Raw genomic sequence first — 25,028 nt, 5'->3', positions numbered from 1 at the left:
GAAGTCCGATGTGTACCTCATGGAGATCTGATTTTGGGCGAGAATAGCCAATGAATCAGATTGTGTGCTGTTAATTGCTAAGTAACACTGTCACTGTATGTCCTCATTGCTATCAGTTGTACTACAAGTAAGGCACAGGGGTGATGGGATAAGAACTGATCTCAGCAGCCGGCGCCCAGCAGTTTCCTCAAGATCTACATCTTCAGCCTACAGATTGCGTGCATGAGCCACACCAGGTGCACCAGTCACAAGCTCCGAAAAATACAGCATGCAACAGACCAGCACCACCCAGCATCTCACCTGCCCTGAGAGACTGTTCTAACAGATGGAGCCCAAAGCCGTGGATTAAAAGAACTCAACGGACACTTTGGAGGGATGACCCATAAACTAAGGGTATTATATGTGTGTATATATATATATATAACAGGGGAAAGTGGTGGCAATTCATTGGAACCTGCTGGGCATGGCATAGATGGTATGGAATAAGGGGTGGATAATGTCCTGGTTCCGGTGGGGATAGGGTTAACTTTTCCTGGTATTCCATGCCATGTGAGCCACGCCCACCCTGAGCTGCCGGGGGAGGGGGCAGGAAGTTGCTGCTTAAAAGCGGGCTGGGGCGGCCCGGGTCCGGCCCGCGAGCGGCGAGCGGCGGGGGGAGCGGCGGTTCCGTAATCGCGTTTGTATATTCCCCTATCCGTGTTGTTGTTGTTGTTGTTGTTGTTTGCCTGTTCCCTTTGCTGTTCTATTAAACTGCCTTTGTCTCAACCCAAGAGTCTTGCCTTTTCTTACGATTCTTCCTGTGTTTGGAAGGCACGAGCGAGCGACACGTGGTTCTTTGTTGCCGTCTGAGGCTAAACCACGACACATTTGTATCCAGAACCTGCATTCAAACCATCAGTCTGCATTTTGATGCCTTGGCGTGCATGTACAATCACCTGGAATTTGTGACTGTTTTTTACAGAAGATAATGCATGCTGTTTCAAACTCCTGAAGCAGTCTGAATGTCCACTTAGATTGGAAATGTCTTAAGAAGATCGTGATGGAGGCCAGGAAGAAGGGGAGGAGGAGTCACGCTTGATTGTTAAAGAGGACCTTGAATGTATAGAAGTCAATTACAGTGATTGTGGAAGCCCTTTCAAATGCTGCTGGGTCAAGATCAGAGGGGTCATCTCCAAGGGAAATCTTACAGTAAGCATCTTCTGCTGACCTCCAAACCAAGATAAGGCCAACAAAGCAATATTTGTGTCACTTAAGCAAGCTTCAGTTCAAGAGAACCTGGTTCTTATGGGCAGCTTCAACTACCCAGACATTTGTTGGAAGAACAATACAGGAGCTCACATGTCACCCACGAAGTTCCTGGAACACATAGAGGACTGCTTCCTCATACAAATGTGAGATGTGCCAACCAGGAACAAGGCACTGCTGGACTGGCAACTCACAAACCAAGAGAACCTGCTGTGTAATATCTTCGTTAGTGATAGCCCTGGCCGCAGAGATCACAATATTGTGCAGTTAGGGATCCTGCTGAGGATGCTGAAGATTCATACAAAGGCAAAGGTTTTTGATTTTAGAAGAGCAAACTTCAGCTTGCTCAGAGCTTAGGTGGGAGGGATTCCATGGAACGCTTCTGTGGAGCAAAAAGGAGCTAGTGAGTTCTGGAGTTTTTCAAGAACACTCTCCTGGAAGTACAAAAACAGTTTGTCCACTTTAAAGGGAAGGGAAGTAGGTGGAGCAAGAGACACCCCCTTGGCTTAACTGTGAGCTTCTGAGTCTGCTCAAAACCAAAAGAGAAGCATACCAGAGATGGAAAAGGGGACGAATACCCGTTGAGAACTACAGGGGCATTGCCAAGTCATGCAGAGCTGCAGTTAGAAAAGTAAAAGCTCAGCTCGAATTTAAATTGGCCAGAAATGTCAAATACTATACAAGGAAGAGTTCTTCAGGTACAAAAGCAACAAGCAGAATCAGAAGGAAAATGTTGGCCTGTTGTTAAACAGGAGAAAGGTGAAAAGGCAGAGGTTCTCAACACTTTCTTCACCTCTGTCTTTACAAGCACTGTTGGGCCCCAGGCCTTGGGAACAGAATTCCAGACTGACGCAAACACAGACCCACCACCAGTGAAGGAAGAGTTGGTATGTGAACTATTTCAGGAGCTTGACCCCTACAACTCAATGGGCCCTGACAATATCCACTGAAGGGTGTTACAAGAACTGGCTGATGTTGTGGTGAGGCCACTCTCCATAGTCTTTGAAAAGTCGTGGAGATCAGGGGACATCCCAGAAGACGGGAAGAAGGCTTATGTCACCCCCATCTACAAGAAAGGCTTAAAGGAGGATCCAGGAAATTATAGGCTTATCAGTCCATATTCAGTCCCTTGGAAAGTTATGGAACAAATCCTCCTGGGAGCTATCACAAGTCAAATGAAGCATGTGATTCACCAAGGGCAAATTGTGCTTGACAAACCCATTGCCTTCTACAACAAAGTAATGGTTAATGAGGGTTGCCAGGTGGACATTGTCCACCTGGATTTCTCCAAGCCTTTCGACAAGGTTCCCCACAGCCTCCTCATAGAGAAACTCATGTGTTTCTGTCTAGACAAGTGGTCTGTGTGGTTGGTGGGGAACTGGCTGACTGGCCGCACCCAGAGGGTGGTGGTAAATAGCTCCTATTCAAACTGTCACCCTCTCACAAATGGGGTCCCCCAGGGGTCGATACTGGGCCCAACGCTGTTTAATATCTTCATAAGTGATCTGGATGAGGGGATCAAATGTACCCTGATGAAGTTTGCTGATGATTCCAAAGTGACTGGGAAGTGACTGCAGGAAGACCTGGCTAGGCTGGAAGAGTGGGCCAACAAGAACCTTGTGAAGTTCAGCAAGGACAAGTGTGAGGCCTTGCACCTGGGAAAAACATAGTCCAGGAGTGCAGCACAGGCTGGGAGCTACCCAGCTGGGGAGCAGCTCTGTGGAAAGGGACCTGGGGGTCCTTGCGGACAACAAGCTCAATGTGAGTGAACAGTGTGCTGCTGTGGCAAAGCAAGCCAACAGGATATTCGGTTGCATCAACAGGGGCATCACCAGCAGAGATAAAAGAAGCATTATTCCACTCTACTCAGCATTTGTCAGGCTACAGATAGAGTACTCAGGAATTTCGGTTTTGGTCCCCACTATACAAAGAAGATGTAGACAGGCTGGAGAGAATGCAGAGAAGGGCAACAAAGATGATCAAAGGACTGGGAAGCCTGCCATGTGAGGAAAGGATGAGAGATTTGGGTTTGAGACCTTATCACCATGTTCCAGCATTTAAAGGGTCGCTACAAAGAAGATGGAGACTCCCTTTTTACAAGGAGCCATGTGGAAAGGAGGAGGGGTAACGGGTACAAGTTACTCCTGGGGAGATTCCGATGGGACACAAGAGGAAAATTTTTCACAATGAAAACAATTAGCATTAGAATAATCTCCCCAGGGAAGTGGTGGATTCCCCATCGTTGGACACGTTTTAGATTCAGCTGGACAGGGTGCTGGGCCACCTTGTCTAGACTGTGCTTTTTCCAAGAAAGGTTGGACCAGGTGATCCTTGAGGTCCCTTCCAACCTGGTGTTTTATGATAAGTTAGCACCCAATGTCTAAATTATCCAGGCAATTTGAAAAGTCTCAGTCTGTACACCCAGAGAATTGATTTTATGTAGCTTTTGCTACAATATAATGTTTCTTTTGAATCTTTTGATTGAAAAGCAGTCATCTCTCTGAGGTCGAGGGGATAAAGATGACATGGTGGTGTTATGAAAATTTTGCATATAATGTTACTGATAAAGAACAAAAATCTGTTTTTAGCACACTCATGCTTGAATTTTATTTCTACACAGACTGCATCCTCAGCTATTAAAGGTGCTATCCAGCTGGGAATAGGATACACAGTAGGAAACCTTACATCAAAACCGGACAGAGATGTTCTTATGCAAGATTTCTATGTAGTGGAAAGTGTCTTCCTACCAAGGTAAGGACAAGCTTGTTCAATTTATTTTCAATAGAATTTCGTAATGAAACTCTTAACTAGGTATTTCAAACAAGGATTTTTTTTCTAGTTCTTATGAAATGGGGTTAGAGTAAGTTTAATGTATGAGAACTTAGAAAATTATGCTGTCTTCATGTTGTCATTGAAAATGAAGGTAGGGAGAAAACTGGGAAGATCACACTTCAACTGAAGATTTGAGACATGTCACATCTAGAGAACGAAAGTAATTGTGACACTTCCAATTAAAATGGCTGTTAATTACAATTGGAAGTGATTTGTGGATCTGTATGCAGTTAAGTATTATGTCCAACATTCACGTGTGTTTAATTTCAGTTTAGTTTTTTAGAAACTGAGAATAATACTTCCCATTTTGTTGACGTGTTGTCAAAATTTATGAAAATTGAAGTCCTGCAGTACTAAGAGTAATATGAGACTTTACACTATAAAATTCTATCCAAGACTTTAGCCTGTAATGAGGCTCAGGTCGTACTAGCCGACTACAGGTTGTCCACCATTACTGCTTTGCATTTGTTCACCTCAGTTTGTATCACTGTGAAGTCGATGGTATAGAATTTGTAATAATATACTGTTATACTGATGAGAGAAATCAAGGTCATACTGTATTGGGGGGTTCAGAAGCTGAAGTACAGTGCCATGTGACTTTTCCAAGTTACAGGGAACTGCTGGAGAGGGTGCAGCAGAGAGCCACCAAGATGATTAGGGGACTGGAACCCCTCTCTTGTGAAGACTGAGGAATTTGGGTCTCTTCAGTATGGAAAAAAGATGGCTGAGGGGGAATCTTATCAACACTTAAAAATACTCAAAGGGTGGGTGTCAGGAGGATGGGGCCAGGCTCTTTTCAGTGGTGCCCAGCAACAGGCAGGACAAGAGGTAATGGGCACAAACTTGAGCATAGGAAGTTCCACCTAAACATGAGGAGGAACTTCTTTACTCTGAGGGTGGCAGAGCACTGGAACAGACTGCCCAGAGAGGTGGTGGAGTCTCTGGAGACATTCCAAACCCACCTGGACGCGTTCCTGTGCAACCTGCTCTAGGTGACCCTGCTCTGGCAGGGGGGTTGGACTAGATGATCTCCAGAGGTCCCTTCCAACCCTATGATTCTATGACTCTATGCTAGGAATGGATGAAGAAGGTTTAGGAAAGATACTTCAAAACCAGGACAACTTCCTCTGTTCAGTGTTATCTGGATCCTTAGAAGTGCTGAATACCAGTAGTGCTCATCATTTCTGTAAGGGCATGCTATGTATGCAGTATTCCCCGAATTTGGGAATGTTTTCTGTGAGTTTTTTAACTTTTGTTCACGCGCAGTTTGAATGCTACTTCATAAACTGTTTCTAATAATTTACAATCCTTAAAAATTACTGATGTCACTTAAATGAAGTTAAACCGACAATGTACGAAATAATTGCAGGCACTTTAAAGCTGATCTCTCCTCATGTAAATTTGCTTGATTCAACTCCTGTTTTCGTCTGAACTGAGATATCCTTTAAGGAGAAAAAAAAATTATTTCTTATGTGAAATGAAGATTTTACATTACATTTTTTGGTTCCTAGTAATTAAGGATATTCATGTTCTTGTTCTGGTGTTTAAGGTTTGTGCACAGTTTTGAAGTCTTTTTCTTGTAGGTTAGGTAAATGTATAGAAGTTAACAATGCACATGTGTTTTCATGCACTGTAAATGCAAAATTTTGTTTGTTTAAAAAAAATCCAAATTACAGCTGATAAATTTGCTTATCATGTAACAAAGTTTTTATTGGTCTGAAAAATGAGTGAGAGGGACTGAGCCATCATATTTATGAAATGTGTGACTGTGACAGTGATGCAGGTTTCTGTGGTTTGTTTAGCTGTGATACCAGCTTTGCTGTTCATGCAAATTAAATGAAATGCTCATGCAAAAACTGTTCTATTACATAGGACTATTTTGGAAAAAAAAAAATCTAATCTCTATCTTTTTTTAACATAGTTTCAATGGAACAAGTAAAATAAAATGGTTTATAGTCTGTAGCATTGCATATGTCTTCTCTCCTGTGAAACTTACATGCATGTATATTCAGAAATGAGATTCCCCCCTTTTTGTGTTGGTTTTAAGGGAGAGCTGGAGTGATCCCTCCTGGCTCAAAAATAAAACAAAGGCAGAAAGAATAGCCTATTTGCACTAACATACAATTTATTATGAAAGCTTTAGTAACACCTTTCTGGATGGTTTCCTGTAAATAAATAATTAAATCATATGAAGAAAATTAGGCAAATGAAAGTAATGGCCAGAGCAGCATAGCTTTTTTTTCGCATGGCTATCTAGTAAGCAGGAGTATATAACAGTGCGTCATCTTGACTGTAACAAAGAGTATCTTTATAAAGAGCACTTGCTGATAACATTCTCTGTGAAACTAAAGGTTGGCTATCCATAGCAATCTCTTAAAACCATGACACTTGATTATATTTTTTTTTATGCTAATGCACAGAAATGTCAAATTTCACGTCCTTGCTATGTTGTAATATGACGTGTACATTCATTTACCTAAAATGGTTTCAATCCAAAGTGGTATTAGTTTGCATAAATTGTAATAATTTAGGATTGTAGATAATGATACAGGCTTTTTTCTTTTTGGTTGAGAGTGTTGGGACCTTGAGTCTTTCATGATGGCATTATGTGGATCGCTTCTGAGTTGTATCTATAGGTAGCTGCGTTACTCTACTCGGAGGTAGAAAGCTAAGGTTGCATGTTCTCTCTGGACAGGGCTGCACTCCCAAGGCGTACCTCAGGTGCTCTTCACTTTTTCCGAAGACAGTACATACATGTGAAGGGAGTATTGCTAAAAGACATTACTTCAATGACTTCCCCCACCTCCTGCCTGCTTTGGATTGGTCTGGGCTGAAAGTGATTAGCTGAAATTAGTTACACCAGCAGGTCCAGTGGGCTGACCTCTACCTGGAAGCAACCTAGAGCAAGCTGAGGTTAAGTCAACCTTTTGCCAGATGTCCTTAGCTGGAAGAGAACCTGTCAAGTACAGCAAGTTCGGTGCTGAAAGCAGGTCCTTACCAAGCAAGGAACAACATTTTTCCTCTTTCTTTGGGTACGCATAATTCAGCCGCAACTCCCAAGCAGGCCATTAGCTATACTTCCCCTTCACTGTGGCCAATTCACAGCAGCCTGCCTCTTCGCAAGCTGTCCTGCTCCCCTTTTTCCCATGTTTTCCCTGCGTCCACCTCGCCTCATCTGGGCCTGGCAGCCAGGCGAGAGGACAGCCGTTCTGCGGAGTCGTAGGCACACCTGCTGCTTCCACAGCAACAGGAGCATTGTTAACGGTGGCAGTGATAAAATAAACCTGAGCTAGTTGAAGTGCAATGAAACAGCAGCCTGCACGCCAGTAAGCAAAATAATATTATCTGTGCCCTTTACTGTCAGGGGAAAATAGTCAACGGTTGCTTACAAATTTTACCACTTGCAGAAGAGAAATAGTCTCTGTGTATTTCTCAGCCCCTGAAGTGAACCTCAGTGCTGCCTGTACATCAGCTTCAGTAACCAGAGTAAAACACCTGCAGCGGTCCTCAGGATTCATGAAGGAGTGAGAAAAACACCAGGGCAAAGAAGTGGCCAGTTCAAACCTGGACACCCCTGCTTATTGTGGAAGCTGTGGTGTCAATCAGGAGTAACTCCATGAATTGCAGGTTATGCTGGTCCAGAGTTACACTGTAACTGGGTAAAATTGGTCAGAGTTTAGCCCAGGTCCTCATTTAGGTGTTTACTTCAGGAGGTGTGTTTGAGTGAAGTACAGATACCTCAGTGCGGTGGGTGGATTTGAATTGCAAAGGTGCTTGCTTTCATTTGTACATTGTAGTGGTGGAAGAGTGCCTTTTTCACTTTCTGCTTCATGTTGTGGCATCCCCTTCATCCCTTTCTCTTCGGGCTGCCCAGGAGTTTATAACATGTTGCTTTTGGGAACTAGGTGAGTATTACTAGGGGCTGCTATAAAGGAGATCACTGAGAACCACCGTCTGGATTGAATTTAGACGGCACTATGCAAATGTGCTCCTTGGACTGAGAAACAAATGCAGTCTGCAGTGAGCCAGTTGATTCTGAAGATACAGCATGTGAAGCCTCCGCCCAGCTCCCTGAGTCAGGGTGAAACCACGGGGGGAACTACTCCAAGTAACCTCTCTTCTGGTTTTTAAGCACCGCTTTGGAAATCCAGCAATGGAGTTGCTTCCCTGGTGCTGGTACTGCTGCAGCAGTGGCTGGATGGTCCGGTGGGAAGGTTGTGCATCTTGCCTGTGCTCTCCATGCTCTGTCCTACGGCTGTGTGGGGTATATTCTCCCCTTTCTGAATTATGCTCTGTGCCCCTGACTTCCTTGCTTGGAACCAGTTCATTTCTTGGTGGCACATTTAGCTTCCAAATCAGTCATTTGTGCAATGTGGCTGCAGCAATGTCTTGACACCTGTTTGATTCAGGTGAGGACCTGGCTCCAAGTTAGGTGTCGGTGTTAGAAAGGCTTGTTGCTGAGCTGGTAAGCTGAGCTGTGCCAGCCAGTAGTGTCTCAAGCTGGTCGCTGGGCCATGCAGCTGCCTGTCAGCTGGCAATGTGGGCAGCTTGTTAAGCTCTTCCAGAAGACCCATACTAAGTAAGCACATTTTCTGCAATGGTGCTTGACAAGCTGAACAGAAGCTGCTCCGTTCTGTCAGCTAACTTTGGCATGTCAGTCGTATGCAGCTTCAGAAATGTGGAGCATTTGAAGCAAGGCACTTTCAGGCTCCATCTTTTTGTTTTCCTAGAGGGAGGCTGCTGCTAAGCACAGCTGTGAGTTTTACCTTTTTGCAGCAAGCTGTTGATCAGTCTTGTGTGCTGCTTTTGCTAATATGCTTTATTTTCAGGGCCTGGACCCTGAGAACACTTGCTATGGTTTCTAATTTAACTAGTAAATCTGTTAGATGCTGTTGACCTGTATACACCCTGCAGCTACAGTCATCTGTTCAGCAAACTGGTTCAGTTACAAATTGCTTTCTTGTGATGCTAATGAAAGATCATTCAGTGTTTTCTGCTACTTAACATCAAAAGCTTAATATTGTATTATGATAGCATTTGGATGACAACCCAAATATGTAGTCAAAAGTACTAAGAAAAGTAAAACCTTGGACATATTTTAACTAGTCTTGGTTTTACCCTGCATCTTCAACTGAAGTGTACTGTTTTCTGGTATGTTTTTGTGAAACGGTTTAGAAAAATGAGGAAAAGTGACACTTGCCCTTCGAAATATCTCTCTACCAAACCTGTATCATAGGTTACCTGATGGGCTAAATGGTGTCTTTGTAATTAAAGAAGTATAGAATGCTCTCCAAGCTCGGTGTGAATAGTACTCAAAAAATGTTCACACTAACGCTTAGTTGTTGTGTAACTTATGCCACTGTATTTGTTTCCAGTTGGGCAGTTTCACAAGACAGATAAGAAAGTGGCCTGAAGCCTTTGATAAAGCGCAGCTGCTCTTTGGTGCTTTGGTTGCAGAGATGCACAGGATGACCCAAGTTCTGACACCCTTTTTATGGTTCGTGAGTAGAGTGATAGCACAGATAGGAGGAAGTTGTTTCTGTTTGCAAAATAGCTAGTATTCCAAAAGGGGGTACTGGGACAACATAACCAAAAATATGTTTATTACTATTTACTAGTCTTAGCTACTTCTTTTAGTGTCAACTTCTTGGTAAACCTGTGATAACCTGGGTACTTGTGTGGTTATGCAGACATAAATAAACTGTTTTAAGCAGTCTGAGACCCCTTGCTGAGACTGGCATCTCCAGTTGGTTTTGAAATAGTCATATCATTGTCATAAGAAAATGTCTGTGTATTCAGCTGTTACGTAGATATAATTGACTTGACTTGTTTTGAAGTTGTATTTTAAAGCTGCCTTGCAGGGGACTGCTTAGAATAGCATATGGTAACCAAGAGTATAGGAGAACATACAGTGAGAAACAATGGTATTGCCACTGGACTTTATCCCGCAGTATGAAAAAACCAAACACACACCTATTTATACAGGTAGCCATAATACCTACTTCCATCATGTGGGAAACAATTGCTTTCCTGAAATGATATATAGGAAATTAATACACCAAAGCCCTATCTGATCTGGTAGTATATGTTTATTGGATGCCGTTTGTAGAGTTTAAAAAAATGTTTGTGTATTGTGAAAGAACAGCTTTATCTAGGAACAGTGAAACTGAAATTGGGTACTCCTAGTTTTTAATATTGGGAGCATTTAATTTCAGATGTTTTAAAGATTTAAAAAGGAGTTGCTTTCACATGAGAGAACTAAAGTGTTTCTCCTCTTCAGTCTTTTTCAAATACATACAAGAAGGTTACACATTGGCCCACAACTACAGTGTGATTATTTCTTTTGTTAATAGCTACATCAGAGCCTATTATCGTTGCTCAGCAATGAAGGGTTGCTACCAAGAGATGCAGCTAGCCTTCTCTGCCCCTTCAGATAGGTGTCCTATCTCCTGAGTACATCCTACCAGGGTGAGGCCATAGTAAAGAAAAGCTGCCAAGAAACTTATCTGGGTGTCGTCTTTAGCAAAAATTTTTGCAAGCCACAGGGTTAGCTGTTAAAAATATAACTAGTTCATTTTTAGTTTAATATTGCATGACATACACTTTAAATCAACCCTCAGCATTTACTAAGAGTGTTAAGATGCACATACTGTCATTTCTAGGTGTGCTTGATTTAAAAAAACAAACAAAGAAACAAAAATGAACTGAAATTTAAGTATTAAAGTAAACTTGCATAATAAGCTTAATCTATCTCTCTTTTTTTTTTCTTTATTCTATTTACCAGTCTTTTGCTTTTGTGTGATCTTACAGATGGGGTTATTAAAATGCTTCATAAGTTACAATTGCTTCCTAATCTTTCCAAAGCCTATGTTGTTTGTCATAACTTGTATACACAGGCTTGAATTCCTCAAGATGGCCATAATTAAAGCTGGTATTAAAGGCCTTTATTTCCCCCCCCCCCTTTTTTTTTTCCTGGTAGACCTGTGCCATAAACTGTCTGAGAGGAAAATTATATGATTGCCTCCATTTTTTTATAGAGTACATTTCTATTATGTCCGAAGCTGCACTTTCAGATTAAGTTTTTTGTCAACGGATCATGGATATTTTTCTTGTTCAACTTCAAAGACCTAATCAGCCCCATGAAACTCTCTAGCCTGATTAAAAGTTGTTATATGTAGTGCTTTGTGCATATACTTTAATCCAGCCAGAGTGAAACACACTTGTAAAATGCGCCAAGAAAATGTGGGGAAAACCATAAAATATATTCTCTCAAGAGCTAATAGAGTGAAAGGTGAATAATTTCATGTCTAAATAAGGTAGAGATGTATTTGCGTCAAGCATTCTATAGAGTGGAAACTGCCCTTTTTGGGTAGGAACAAGGACATATTCAGCCACAAGGAATTGAAGGTTGTCTATTACTGTAGGAAATAACTGTAAGTGAGGGTGCTTTTTCTGTTAAAGTAGCGACCAGAAAACCTTACAAACTTTGTTGCAGAGGAGTAAACAAGAAATCTTAAATTTGTGTCAAGCTTGCTTCTTGCTTCACAGAAGAGCTCACTGTTGGGATCCTGTAAGCTGTTCTATTAGACAATGAAGCTGAAACAAATTAATATGTTTTACAGAAATGGTAAGGCCTGATAAAAAGCTCTGCATACCTTTAGCAAAAAGGATTTTTTTAAGATGATTTTACACATAATGAAACTTGTCTGCATAATGAAATCGACTATCATATCTGTAATAAAGTAAGCTCCTGTGCTCTAAATACATGGAATTGCCCTTTGTGTTGATTCTGTTCCAAAATAATTGCTGTTTTACAGTTATTCTGGAATAAATCTCTGCTTGTTATGCATTGCGGTCCACCTGCAGACCCAGTATTAGTCAGTTTACTCCATATGCACTTATGAAATGGCTTAGTCCCATGGTATTATCATAGCAAACCTCCTATCTTCATTTCAGCCTGGTGAAGTTCCAACAGCAGTACATGTTCTGGTATAGTAAGGACATATAACCTATTTATTGACATGCTTTCACAAAAGAAGCTTTTAAGTTATGGCTGCAGGATGCAGATTATAAAGGTACTTATATGTACTGAAAGTAGGGCTTTTTTATAAAATTTAGAAGGTAAGTCTTCCCTGACAATGATGTGATGCTTAAGCAGAAAACGCTGCCTGTTCTTGCTTTCATCTTACAACAGTTAAATTCATTTACAAATATGCCCCCAGGTTCCCAGTGTAGCTGTATATTACCCCTGTGGCATCCTCATATTACACAAAAATTCAATGAGATGCATCCATCTATATAAATCTTAATGTCGGACAAGACTCACAGTGTTCTGAGCAGTTGAAAGACCTTGTAAGAAAAAACATCAGCCAATCTTAACTGTAAAGAAAAACTACCATCTTAAGCCTAGTATTCTATTGGTTTCCATGTTTTACTATGTAATGGGATAATAAAATACATGTGGATTTGTGATACGGTAGACTATAAAGTGATCAAATGAGTTAATTAGGACTAGGCAGCCTTCACTAGCTCTTAACTGTATTGTTTAGCACTCCAAGAAGTAGCAGTATTCTGTTTTTGTATGTATCCTTGGTCATCCACAACCTTCTTTTTATTTGTGATTTCCACACAGAAATCAGGTTGGTTTTTTCCTCCATTCGTCTCCTGTTCAAGAATCTAAAGTATGCGTTTCTGAGAAAGCTTGTTCTCCGGTTCACACTTAAAATAGCAGAAGCTCAGTTCTGTTGGGTTTTGGTGGTATGCATGCAGGGGCAGCTGGGTGGGTTGACTTCCATCATTGAATGGTCATTAAAGGTGACAAGTTCATATGACAAGCATTAATTGTACAGTATTAAAGCTCTTACATATTTTCATGATATTTAATTTATTCTTTGCAGGAATGTTGCTTAGAGTTTATTCCATTTCATATCTGTGTAAATTCCTAGCTGCTTTTTCTTTTTTGTATACTTCGTATATACTTATTGCCAAGCATAGAAGTACATGCTGCATTTATGAATAATTTAGTTAGGGTAAATGAGTAAAGAAGTGCTGGGAGGGCTGATTTCGGCCACTGTGTCAAATCTTGGATTTTGTACTCATCTATTTATCAGACCATTTGGAGACTGACCAAACTTTGTCTTAAAGTGGTTCTTGTTTGTGTTGAAATCATAGTGTAGAATTTTACTGATCTGCTTAAAAGCCTTCTGTTAGTTTCCATCATAAATGAATCCACAGTTTTTATATATTTTTTTCTTCTGGCAGCATTTTACTGCTGACCTTTTCCTTTAGCTTAAATGATGTAGTGTTCATCTCAAGACTCCTACAACTGCAGCCTAAAAATACAGTGAGATGGTAAATATAAAACAAAGAAAAGAGCTAAGGAGGCTACAGTGATTTTTTTCAATTTTTTTTTCCTTGAAGAAAAAACTGTCTTCTAGGCTGGGTCACCCTAGTTAGTCTTTGTCTGTGCCGCATCTAGTTTGAATCTGCATCTTGCATATAAGTGCAAGGGTCTGTACTCTGTGTTCCTGTTTAATCAACTGAGTGTGTAAGCTAGTGCTGGTTCAGACTGAGGTGGGGTAAAATATGTGACGTGACAGGCAGAGAAACAGAAAAACGTTGAAGGTCAGCAAAGCCAGGGTGGCTTCCCAATTCTGGGCTGTACTAGCAAGAAAGAGAGAGATGCTGCGACTGCGGTTAGCCTGCCGAAGAGACTAATGCTGAGGATGCTGTTTCATAAATAAGGCTCAGCCAATCAATGTTTGCTGGCATCAAAAATCGTATGTAGTCCTGCTTCCTTCCCACTGCTCTGGCCGCATGGTTCTGCCTTCTGTGTTGTGCTGAAGGTACAACGTCCGACTGACTCCTCTGCAAACCAGTCCAGGTCGGCAGGGGAGTCAGGTCAGCGTGTGATGTTGTTTTGCTGCGTTGATTTCCAGGCTTTCTGCAACAGCTTACACAAGGTTGGGGTGACCCTTCCTGCGTCGGTAAGATATTAGACTGCCTTACGTTGGAGGGTTATCAGACGTTGTAGCATTAGTTTAAACCCAATCAGTTTAAACCCAATTGTTGCGCAAATGGGTATGGGTGGTGAAACTAGTAATTTCCTTTAAGGCAGGAGGAGGGAATTTGCTGGCATTTCCATTACACTGATTAATGATGCTAGGGAGCTTTATCTGCATTTATGATTCTTGTCTCAGAAGGCCAATGGTTGAATTAGGCAGCTTTACAGTAAAAGTAGCTGCAAGAAGGAAGTAGCTAAAAATTGCTCAGTAATAATTGGGTTTGGTTTATTTTTGTTTTTGTTTTCAGTGAAGGGAGCAATCTCACCCCTGCTCATCATTACCCTGACTTCAGATTTAAGACGTATGCACCTCTTGCCTTCCGCTATTTCAGAGAACTTTTTGGTATCAAGCCTGATGATTACTTGGTAAGAGCTTGCAGTTTTCCTTTGAGTTACAAATTATTATAATGTGTAGTAGTTTCATAGTAACAGAAGAGGATGTTTTAATGGTGCCCAAATGGGTAGTAAATTTTGTGTCGGGAGTGCTTTATAACTAGTGAATATTTTTAGTGTTTTATGAAAATTTTAATTCTTCATCTTTAAGAAGATTCCTATAAAACTTGCCTTGTTAATTGACTAGAGTAACTTGAGTATTTACCGCTCATTCAGGTCATTGTTTCTAGAGAGGTTATAATCAGTACTTGTGTGACTTCTACCAGTTCAGTTCTAATAAAGTGCTCTTGTGTTATTTGCATTATTCACTTCATTAAAGAAGCGTTTGTCTGCAAATGTTTCCATCTAGCCTTGAGAGTGGGTGGCAGGCTAAAAAAGAATCATTTTAGAGTATCTCCTTTGTTCTCTGTATTCTATAGTTTGAAGACTTAATCCCTCCCAGTATTCAACTGTTTACATGAGATAAAAGTGATGCATTTGCTGCCGTCGTAAAAGCAAGCTTTACTTGGCAGAACCACTTTGTTCGCTGCCAGGGAGGACGATCCACTGTTTTACTTCTCCTGTAGTTCTGCTTTTGGAAGGGTAGTGTGAAAGCAAAGAGCTGGATTGTTTTCTGTATGTTTGCGTCATGTCCAGTTTCTGTCATGCCGGTCCACCCAACCAGTCAGAGTCCCAGTACAAATTAGCAGTTTTGTACTTCAGAGTTTTATTGTTAACTTCTTTTGAATGAGTTTTTAGATCTTTTTCTTCCAGTATTGATAACTGTTTCTTTAAAACCAAAAGAATTTGGAAGAGCTTGAATGTATAAAAAAGAAAAAATTACTGAATGGTGCTGAAACATTACTTCACTGACTTCTGTTGTGTTCAAGAGATTATAACAGTTTTCTTATCTTCTTGGACAATGAGCCCAGAAGCAAAACTTAGCTGGTTTTGCTTTTATTTAGGTTGAATGTGGGCATCTGATTTTAATTCTTTAGTGCTATGTATGGATTTTGTATTACTAGCCCTCATGACAGTAGTTATATATAAAAACAGATCATTCTTTGAATTATAGATTTTAGTATCAGGGAAGTGCAGTTGGGTTGGAGCTTTATAAAGGTGTCATTAAGTAGTATGTTATTTATTTATCGCCTTTTATGGACCTGACGAAAGGCTGAGTGTTTGGGTTGTGTTGCCAGCTGCTAAAAAGACTGTACTTCCTAGAGTAAAGCTATGTCACCTGCAATTTCTATTCCATCTAGGGAAGCATTTGCAGTAACATAAATTACAGATTACAGAAAAACTGCTTGCTGTTGTTAAGAGGTTTGTGACACTCAGTTTAGCTACAAAATGACCAATCCCCGAGGGAAATTCCCAGTGAAGGCAACCGGTTGCAGATCCTTTATCTTCTCTTGGCACAGCAAAAGACACTAGTGATGAAAACAAGTGCACCTTCTTTTCTTGAAAATGCAAAAGCAGATTTCCTTCAACGAACAGCTATTTTTGTGAAGTATAGTTGTAATTTCAACATATGTTGTTGTAACTGATGCATGCCTCTGTTAGGGTTATACTTGCTCTGCAAGCATGTTAGAATCCATTTCTGTTGTTTCTGATTCTAAATGGGCATCACTTTGCAAACAGAACAGGTTGCAGTCCTTTGCAGTCCAGAGGCAGATGTGGTCAGAGGGGTACTAGGATCATAAAACAAACCAATTTTTTTAGTTTGAGACCCTTTTCCCAATTGGTTATGACCAAAGCATCTGATTAAGAGTTTGCTCCCAGTAGCATGTGTCAGGGTTCTGGCTGAACAGTCCCTCTTTTTTTTATGAAATCTGGATCTGTCCTGTAGTGATTGTAGTTCCAATTCAGTATCTAAAACACTCTACTGTAACAATGTGCCAACTCATTGTCCACCTGTGGATGAAGGGGAAGGGAAGTAAAGTAAAAAGAGGAGAAATTACAGCAAGCATATGTCAGTTTACACTGTTAACTTGCAATGACAAAGCCCGAAGATTTACGGTTTCACCTTTTGCAAGGAGATTTGGCAGTAATGCACTGCAGGAGTCAGACTGGATAATAAGTGTGAATATATTTGAACAGCTGGTAGAATTAAGTTGTCACTGGAAACTTCATGGAGTACTGGCATTTTGCAGGGAAACGTCTTGATCATAAAGTACTTAATTGTCTGGGGCTTGGCGATTTTTCTTACTTTTCAGTTTTGATTTGGCTTTCATAAGTGTCCAGTCAAAATTAGCTAGGCTCTTTGCATAGCAGCACTCGGTGGGTAGATTTTTATTTTATGGGGATGAACTCAACTGTAAAATGACCGATGCACAGTGTAGGTAATAACTTGTGCTTATGCTATACTGTTTTATTGAGCTTTAATGTTTAGGATAATTGGTTTCAAATGCTTAGAACAATGATAATTACTCGTGAAACTTTATATATTTTGGCAAGAAAAATGCAGGGGTTGCAATACAACTGCTGATTTGCTCTGAAGGTCCGTAGTGTTACAGACCAGTATTTCTGTTCTATCTGTAGACAACTGCAACTATGGGATTAATAAGAAGGGTCTCTCATATTAATTGAAACTGAGTGAAGAAGGAGGGAGACAAACAGGAAACATTTTTACAGTATGCAAAATTCTCTTAAAAATTGCAAGCATGGGAAAAGCCTCAGCTGGTGCCAGTATAAGAAAATGCATTAAGGCCATGGTTTGAGTCTATGAGAAGTGTGCTTCTTTAGTTCAAGTGCTCACAAAATAACGTATTTATTAGATTTTCTTCTGTCACTTTTCTTTGCTATGAACAGTCGCTGAGAGCAATGGCAAGACTCCAGTTAAATTTAATGAAAGCTGTTTTCAACAAACAAAACTGTTTTTTTTTTCTTGTGTAATTGCTCAACTCTTCTCGAGCAATGGCCCAATAAACCAGATATTTGTTACTGAAACATTTATTCTTTCTGTTTTGGGAAAACCAAAAGACATGCTGCACGCTAACAATAATGCCCTGGTGCTTACACTACTGACAGTTCATGTCCTGTGTAATTTAGTTTCTTTCAGAAGACTGAAGCCTTAAAATATTGTACGGTACAGTAAATCTCCAAGTGTGTAAAACTGGTGATATATAACAAAGGGAAAGAGCATGTGAATGAAAGTTTAATGATACTATATTTTAAACAAGCTCTCGAGTTCAATATAAATGGATTTTTCTATGTTTTTGAGCTTAATGCCTCCTCTCCATTTAGTTTGAGTGAAGCATGAAGTGTGAATTAGTGGCGCCGTAATAAATGTACATTAGCCTCTGTGTGAGATCTGGTTCTACTAGTAAGGAATACTCGTTGGTGTCTTTTTCCTCCTTAATGTGATCATAATTATCACTGTCTCCCTGTGGAAGGGAAAGCTGTCTAAGCATACCAAATAATTGTCCTCCAAAACCTAGTTTTTCCTGCTTACTGGTATTTAGTTTTTCAGTTTCAAACAGTTTTCAATCAGAAAACTACATTAGCAGCTACATTGAGATTAGTATTGTAATGGTTTCGATCCTAATTTTACAGAAGGGGGCTGGCCTATTTGTCTATAATGAGAAACCTCTTACTCCCAGTGTGTTTGTCTGACATCTTCCCATACCTGTTTAATAAATGTCTATGAAAAGCAAACGGTTGCAGTGAAAATGTCATCTTGAGGCTTCTCACTCAAGAATTTGCAATGCTGACGATGTGGGGATATACTTTCTCCACCTCAACCACTCGCTCCACTCCAGGGAAAGTTCAGCTGGTGCAGTGGGATGGTAAGAGGGACCATACGCTCAGCTGCCAGCTGCTCTTCCACGGTTGTACAGTGTGTCCTGGGCAGGATGGAGTGTGACAACTGCCTTGCCAAATCTCAGCCAAATTACTGTGACCCAGCTTCCTATACAGTAGTAGAATTGCTGCAGTTGGAGCCCAAAGAATAAGCTCCGTGATTCTCCTGTGCCTATTTGAACCTGCAGTTCTTTCTATTAAACTTGTGTTTGAGGAACGCATGCATTGGCAGTGAAAAACAATTTTTGTCTCTTCCAGTACTCAATCTGCAGTGAGCCTTTAATTGAATTGTCCAACCCAGGTGCCAGTGGGTCCTTATTTTTTGTAACTAGTGATGACGAGTTCATCATCAAAACAGTTCAACACAAAGAGGCTGAGTTTCTTCAGAAGCTCTTGCCGGGTTATTATATGGTAAGTAACTGAAGACTGTATTTTACCTGCATTTTTCCTGTTTAGCGTCACACTTCTGAAGATTCAGTTTCATTTGTTGTCTTCTGATCTTTCATTAGGGCTTTATCCCTATTTTTCATAATATTTTTGACATTTTTTACCTGTCTTTCAACTTTGTACCCCACACACCCATCAAAAAGAATAGATGTAAATCAAGAATATATTTAAGATAATTGCTGTTCCTTTACCATTCCATATGAAGCTGAATAGCATCTTCTGATTTGATACCAAACTTTGCTTCTAGTAAGCTAGTAACAAAAAAAGGTTTCTAAATTTCTAATTCAACTTTTTTTCTTCATTTTGTGTTTGTCTACCCTCTGCATTTCACTCAGAGTGGACAAAGAAACTAGACCGGTCAGTTTCACTTTTGCGTCTACACTACTTCTGATTTCCATGTCTCATGTATTAAAACAATGATGTAAAAATTTTTTTTATCCATATAATTTGTTCAAAACTTCATTTTTAAATGGAGCTTTTCGAGGGCTAATGCTAAGTCAATTGTATTGTTTCACGTGTGTCAGTCATCAGAAAGGGAAACCATTGATCAAAGTAAGTAGAACTTATTTTTCTTTTTTTTAAACAAAAGCCGCATATACATATGAACAGAGATTCTTCTGGGTGGTGTGCAGGACTTCGGAGTATTAGACCTGTGACTGTCTGTCTTTTCTTTCTTTACTTTCTCAAGTAAGCACTTCAAAAGTTACCCTTTTGCTTGTATTAAAAATGAGGAATATTGTCATTATTACACTAAAGTAACATGGATGCACTGTTTTTTTTAAAAAAAACTATGCACTGACAGCATCAAAAAAAGCAATGGTGGCAGGTACTTACTTTTTTTGTTGTTGTTTCTAATCATGGTAATTAGCTCAGCATAATTTTGAGTTATTACAAGTAAATATAAGGCCACTTTGCTTTGTTTCTGAAAACTTTATTCTCACTGCTACTATATGCAAGGGTTTCCAAAGTGTAAAACTTTAATAACTGGGATTATTCCGTATGAAAGTACCTTCTTCCCATAGTTGAATGTTGTGACTTAGTAATCATGTAAGACTTGAAGTAGTTTTTCCCCATTCTTGCTTTTTCATGCCAAAACCTGAGAACAGGAAAAAAAAAAAAAAACTCGGAAGGAGGATTTTCTCTCTCACCTCTCTTATCCTCTCCTAGTCAATTTTTGTGTGTGTGTGTAATTTGGATTATCTCACACTTTCCTGTTCTGATTGTTAGTCAGGGTGCTGTTATGACCTCATGCTCCTGTGGAGACAACCTGGTCATTTGGCACTAACCCTCAGTGTGAAAAGACAGAAGTTCTGTTTTTCAGAATCCAAGTCAAGGTAATGAGAATTACGTTTGACCTAAACTCCTTCTAGCAGGTGGAATGTAGAGGTTGCTCAGGTCAGAATAAATAAATTAAATCTTCAGGATGCTTTTAAGTTTGGCCTAGTCTACTCTTTCACAGGATCTGAGAAAGAGAAACCTGGCATAGTTGCAGTTACTGCTCTGCTCTTGGCCTATATAAGTTCCTGACAAAAAGTCAGTGTTTATGCTAACTTTTTGAAATACAGACCCATCAAAGAAAATCAACTGGTCAAAGAAACTATACTGAATAGGAAAACATGCACTGTTTTCTTGATGTTTGTTATTGTCCTTTGGTATTAAAAAACCCTTTCTCAAGCATGGAAGTTTATTGAATGATATCTCTTTTGTTTTAGAATCTGAACCAGAATCCAAGGACGCTTCTACCCAAATTTTATGGGCTGTACTGCGTTCAGTCAGGAGGCATTAATATTAGAATTATTGTAATGAACAATGTTTTGCCACGAGCCTTGAAAATGCATTTCACATATGACTTGAAAGGCTCTACATACAAACGGAGAGCATCAAGAAAAGAGAGGGAGAAGTCCAACCCTACATTCAAAGACTTGGATTTTTTGCAAGACATGCATGAAGGGTTGTATTTTGACTCTGAAACACACAGCGCACTAATGAAAACACTACAGCGGGATTGTCGAGTGAGTAAAAATTATTGACTTTTTAAACTTCTGTGTTCACATCTGTTCTAGATTTACCTCAGCAAAAGAGAGACATGGCACTGTATGTTGTTTAACCTCCATTCCTTTTTCCTGCAATTTAATTAGGAAAAACTATGGATGTCAAAGCACTGATGAAGCCTGTATTTTAGATAAGCTGTTGGGATCTGAGATAATAGAATGGAATATCCTGAGTTGGAAGGGATCCGTGAGGGTCATCGAGTCCAACTCCATACAGGGCCATCTAAAAGTTAAACCAAGTATCTAAGGGTGTTGTCCAAATACTTCTTGAGCACGGCTTGGGACCGTGACCACTTCCCTGGGAAACTTGTTCCAGTGCTTGACCACCCTCTCACTGAAGAGCTTTTTCCTGATATCCAATCCGAACTTCCCCGGTGTGGCTTTCAGTCTTTCCCTTGCATCCTATCACCAGGCTCCAGAGATCAGCACTACCCTTTCTGCCCACCTCATGAGGGAGTTGTAGACAGCAGTGAGGTCACCTCTCAGTCTCCTCTTCTCTTGGCCGAACAAACCTAATATCCTCATCCGCTCTCACAACTCCGATCCTCTCACTATCTTTGTTACCCTTCTTTGGACGCATTCTAATATATTTTTATCCTCCTTATATTGTGGGGCCCAAACTGCACACACTACTCAAGGTGAGGCTGCACCAATGCTGAGTATAGTGAGGCAATCACTTCTTTCAACAAGTTAGCTATACACACCCCGGGATATGGGATACGGTTGGCCATTTTGGCCACTAGGGCACATTGCTGATTCATTGAGCTAACCATCCAGCACAATCCCCAGGTCCCTTTCCACAGCGCTGTCCCCCTATTTGTCTGTACATCCAGGATTACACTGATCCATCTGTGGAAATACAGATTAATACAGAACAGCAGTCCGGTAGGTTTTTTTTTAATGTTGTTTTTTGCTTTCCATTAATTTGGAGATTTTAATGATATTTTTTCTGAGGCATAATAAATACCCCTGTGGTACCGTTGTTACATATGATAAACTTTATGTAGAGCTGCAAGCTCCATACTGCTTTGGTAAGTCTGCCTCTGTCACGTAACAAGAGCTAGGAAACTGAATACGGGAGGTGTGTCTAGTGGCAGCAGTCTTAGTTCTGGAGCAAAGTAATTTCTTCCTTAGCTGAAAGGTAGTGCTTAATGTCCACACAGCATTTTCAAGACAAGAGAAGGATATCTGCCATTGTCCTTTGAGAGGACCCTGGTGAATGGAATCAGTGCCTCTTGTGGACAGGGAGAAGTGTTGTAAAATGCCATTTTCTCTGTAGCAGAGGTAAGAAAATACAAAGTCGGAAAAAGTGGAGTTAACGCAGGTCTCTCAGAGTTTCATAAGATTCACAGGGATAGTGGAAAGAAAAGATTGGCTTTGTCTGAGGGGAATCCTAAGAGTTTCATATAAAACAGCAGAATGGGTAGACTGAACTCATTGCATAGAAGAGGCATCATGAACATCAGAGTCTGTTGTTCGCTGCCACCTGTGGTGCAAGATGGAAAGCGTTGTCTTTGCACATGAATAGTACTTTTTGTTTAATTATTACAGAAGTCTGCAATGCCTTGTGCTTGGGTTGTAAAGCTGGGTGACCTAATGTTCAGCTGCATATACAGCGTGAGACATTTATCTAACACCACACATTGTTCTTTCTGTAGCCTCTTGCAGTGGGCATTTCCTGAGCTCCTGTCATGGGTGATAATGCAGAATGCATCAGTATGTCACATCTGGGGATCTGGATGCCCTTTTGTGCATCTTCCCACTTGTTGAAGGTTATTTACCCAGTCAAAGCCCGGGGGGATTTATTGTATAGAAAATAATAAACAGAATCTAAAAAAGGGAACTGGACTGAAAAGTAAAAACAAGAATCAATCATTTAATTGTTACATATAAAGGGGACTCTTACTGATTCTTTGAAAGTATGGGTAAATTTTTGCTATGTTACATGTCTATTAAAAAGATTAGACTGGCCTCTTTTGCTATTCAGGTAAGGCTTTCTATTGTAAAACAAAGGGAGCAAACATTGTTCACTGTTACCTTTCACATAGCTGAATTTGCCAACAAATGAGGTTGGATCTGACTACCTGTCTTGTACTGCCTTTAGAACAAATAGAAATGCTCCATTCATTTTGGGAAAAGGACATTAGTTTTGCCAATGCTTTTTTCTGCCCATATGGTATTCGGATGGCTACTTAGTGTGGGTGGTAACTGACCTAGATTTTTAGGGCTTTAAAACTTGCCATCTCTTTTTCCTTTTACTCCAAAGTAGGAAAACTAGTGTAGGCACTGGAATTAAAAATTCACTAAAGAAAGGAAATTTTTGATCTTGCCAATATTTCAGGACTAATAAATTCTCATCTGTGTTGCTTACATTTGGATTATATTTTCATTTGCAATCAGAATTGGTAAGCAATGTTTTTTTTTTTCCTGCTTCTTTAATATAAACATCCCCAGCTGGTAGCCAGTCGTCCTTAAGCACTGTCACTAAGGTGCAGAGGCCTGGCAGAACTTGCTGGTGACAACAAAGAAGGTGGTGAGGACCTGCTGTGATCTGTGTCTGCTGTCACTGTATCACCTGCCCCATTCAGCAATGTGCCCACATTTTCCTTGGTCAGTCTTTTAATGCTAATATACCACGAATAAAATTCTTCTTTCTGACCTTTACATCCCTTTCAAGTCTCAACTCTATCTGAGCTTTGTCTTACTTGAGAATTAATTGCCATCCCTACATGCCCAGGCAATGTTTCTCAGTTCCTCCTTTGTAGCTTGTCTATCCTCCCACATCCTGAATGCTGCCTTTTCACATTCAAGCTGTGCTGGGGCTTCCTTGCTTAGCTGAGGTGGCCTCCTGATACATCTCTCAGCTGACACAGAGCTTCTTCCCAGGGAAAGGTAGAACAGCTTAGAATTGTTTAGGTTGGAGAAGACCTTTAAGATCACTGAGTCCAGTTGTTAACCTAGCACTGCCAAATCCACCACTAAACCATGTCCTTAAGTACCACATCTACATGTCTTTTAAATAACCTCCAGGGATAGTCACTAACCCACTTTCCTGGGTAGCCTGTTCCAATGTTTGACACCCTTTTGGTGAAGAAATTTTTCCCCAATGTCCAATCTAAACCTCCCCTGGCACAACTTAAGGCCATTTAGTCTTGTCTTATCACTTGTTACTTGGGAGAAGAGACCAACCCTCACCTGGCTACAGCCTCCTTTCAGGTAGTTGTAGAGAGCAATAAGGTCTCCCCTCAGCCTCCTTTTCTCCTGGCTAAGCAACCCCAGTTCCCTCAGCTGATTCTAACAGGACTTGTTTTCTAGACCCTCCACCAGCTTCATTGCTCTTCTTCACACATGCTCCAGCACCTCATTGTCTTTCTTGGAGTGAGGGGCCCAAAACTGAACACAGTATTCAAGGTGGCGCCTCACCAGTGCTGAGTCCAAAGGGACAATCACTTCCCTAGTCCTGCTGGCCACATTATTTCTAATACAAGCTACGATGCTATGGGCCGCCTTGACCACCTGGCACACTACTGGCTCATATTCAGCTGCTGTCAGCCAACACCCCCAGGTCCTTTTCTGCCAGGCAGCTCTCCAGCCACTCTTCCCCAAGCCTGTAGCGCTGCATGGGGTTGTTGTGACCCAAGTGCAGGACCCAGCATTTGACCTTGTTGAACCTCATACAGTTGGCCTCAGCCCATCGATCCAGCCTGTCCAGATCCCTCTGTAGAGCTTTCCTACCCTCAAGCAGATCAACACTCCCACCCACTTTGATGTAATCTGCAAACTTGCTGAGGGTGTACTCAATCCCCTTATCCAGGTCGTTGATAAATACATGAAACGTAACTGGCCCCAGTACTGAGCCCTGGGGAACACCACTTGTGACCATCTGCCAACTGCGTTTAATTCCATTCACCACCACACTTTGGGCCTGACAGTTTTTTGGGCCATTCAGTTTTTCACCCAGCAAAGAGAATGCCTGTCCAAGCCATGAGCAGCCAGTTTCTCTAGGAGAGTACTGTGGGAAATGGTGTCAAAGATTTTACTGAAGTCCAGGTAAACAATATCCACAGCCTTTCCCTCATTCATTAAGTGGGTCACCTTGTCATAGAAGGACATCAGGTTAGTCAAGCAGGATCTGTGTTTCAGAAACACATGACATGACCTGGTTGTCCTGTACGTGCCGTGTGGTGTCACTCAATATGATCTGTGCTCCATAACCT

At 40.8% G+C, this 25,028-nt stretch overlaps 1 protein-coding gene across 9 annotated transcripts in view; it reads left to right on the top strand.

Moving 5' to 3' along the window:
• Positions 1-25,028, top strand: part of PIP5K1B (phosphatidylinositol-4-phosphate 5-kinase type 1 beta) — a 114,492-nt gene that overhangs the window by 52,394 nt on the left and 37,070 nt on the right. For 6 of the 9 annotated variants that reach the window (XM_054185721.1, XM_054185718.1, XM_054185719.1 and 3 more), the window contains 4 exons: positions 3,866-3,996; positions 14,389-14,506; positions 18,572-18,724; positions 20,473-20,772. In XM_054185721.1, the coding sequence (XP_054041696.1) occupies positions 3,866-3,996; positions 14,389-14,506; positions 18,572-18,724; positions 20,473-20,772 (702 nt within the window). Of the gene's footprint in view, positions 1-961; positions 2,133-3,019; positions 3,377-3,865; positions 3,997-14,388; positions 14,507-18,571; positions 18,725-20,472; positions 20,773-25,028 lie in introns of those variants that run through there. The other 3 variants (XM_054185725.1, XM_054185717.1, XM_054185726.1) reach the window with 2 other exon arrangements.

The sequence above is a fragment of the Rissa tridactyla genome, chromosome Z (assembly GCF_028500815.1).
Source record: "Rissa tridactyla isolate bRisTri1 chromosome Z, bRisTri1.patW.cur.20221130, whole genome shotgun sequence".
Taxonomy (NCBI): Eukaryota; Metazoa; Chordata; class Aves; order Charadriiformes; family Laridae; genus Rissa; species Rissa tridactyla.
This window is presented reverse-complemented; position numbering and strand designations above follow the sequence as displayed.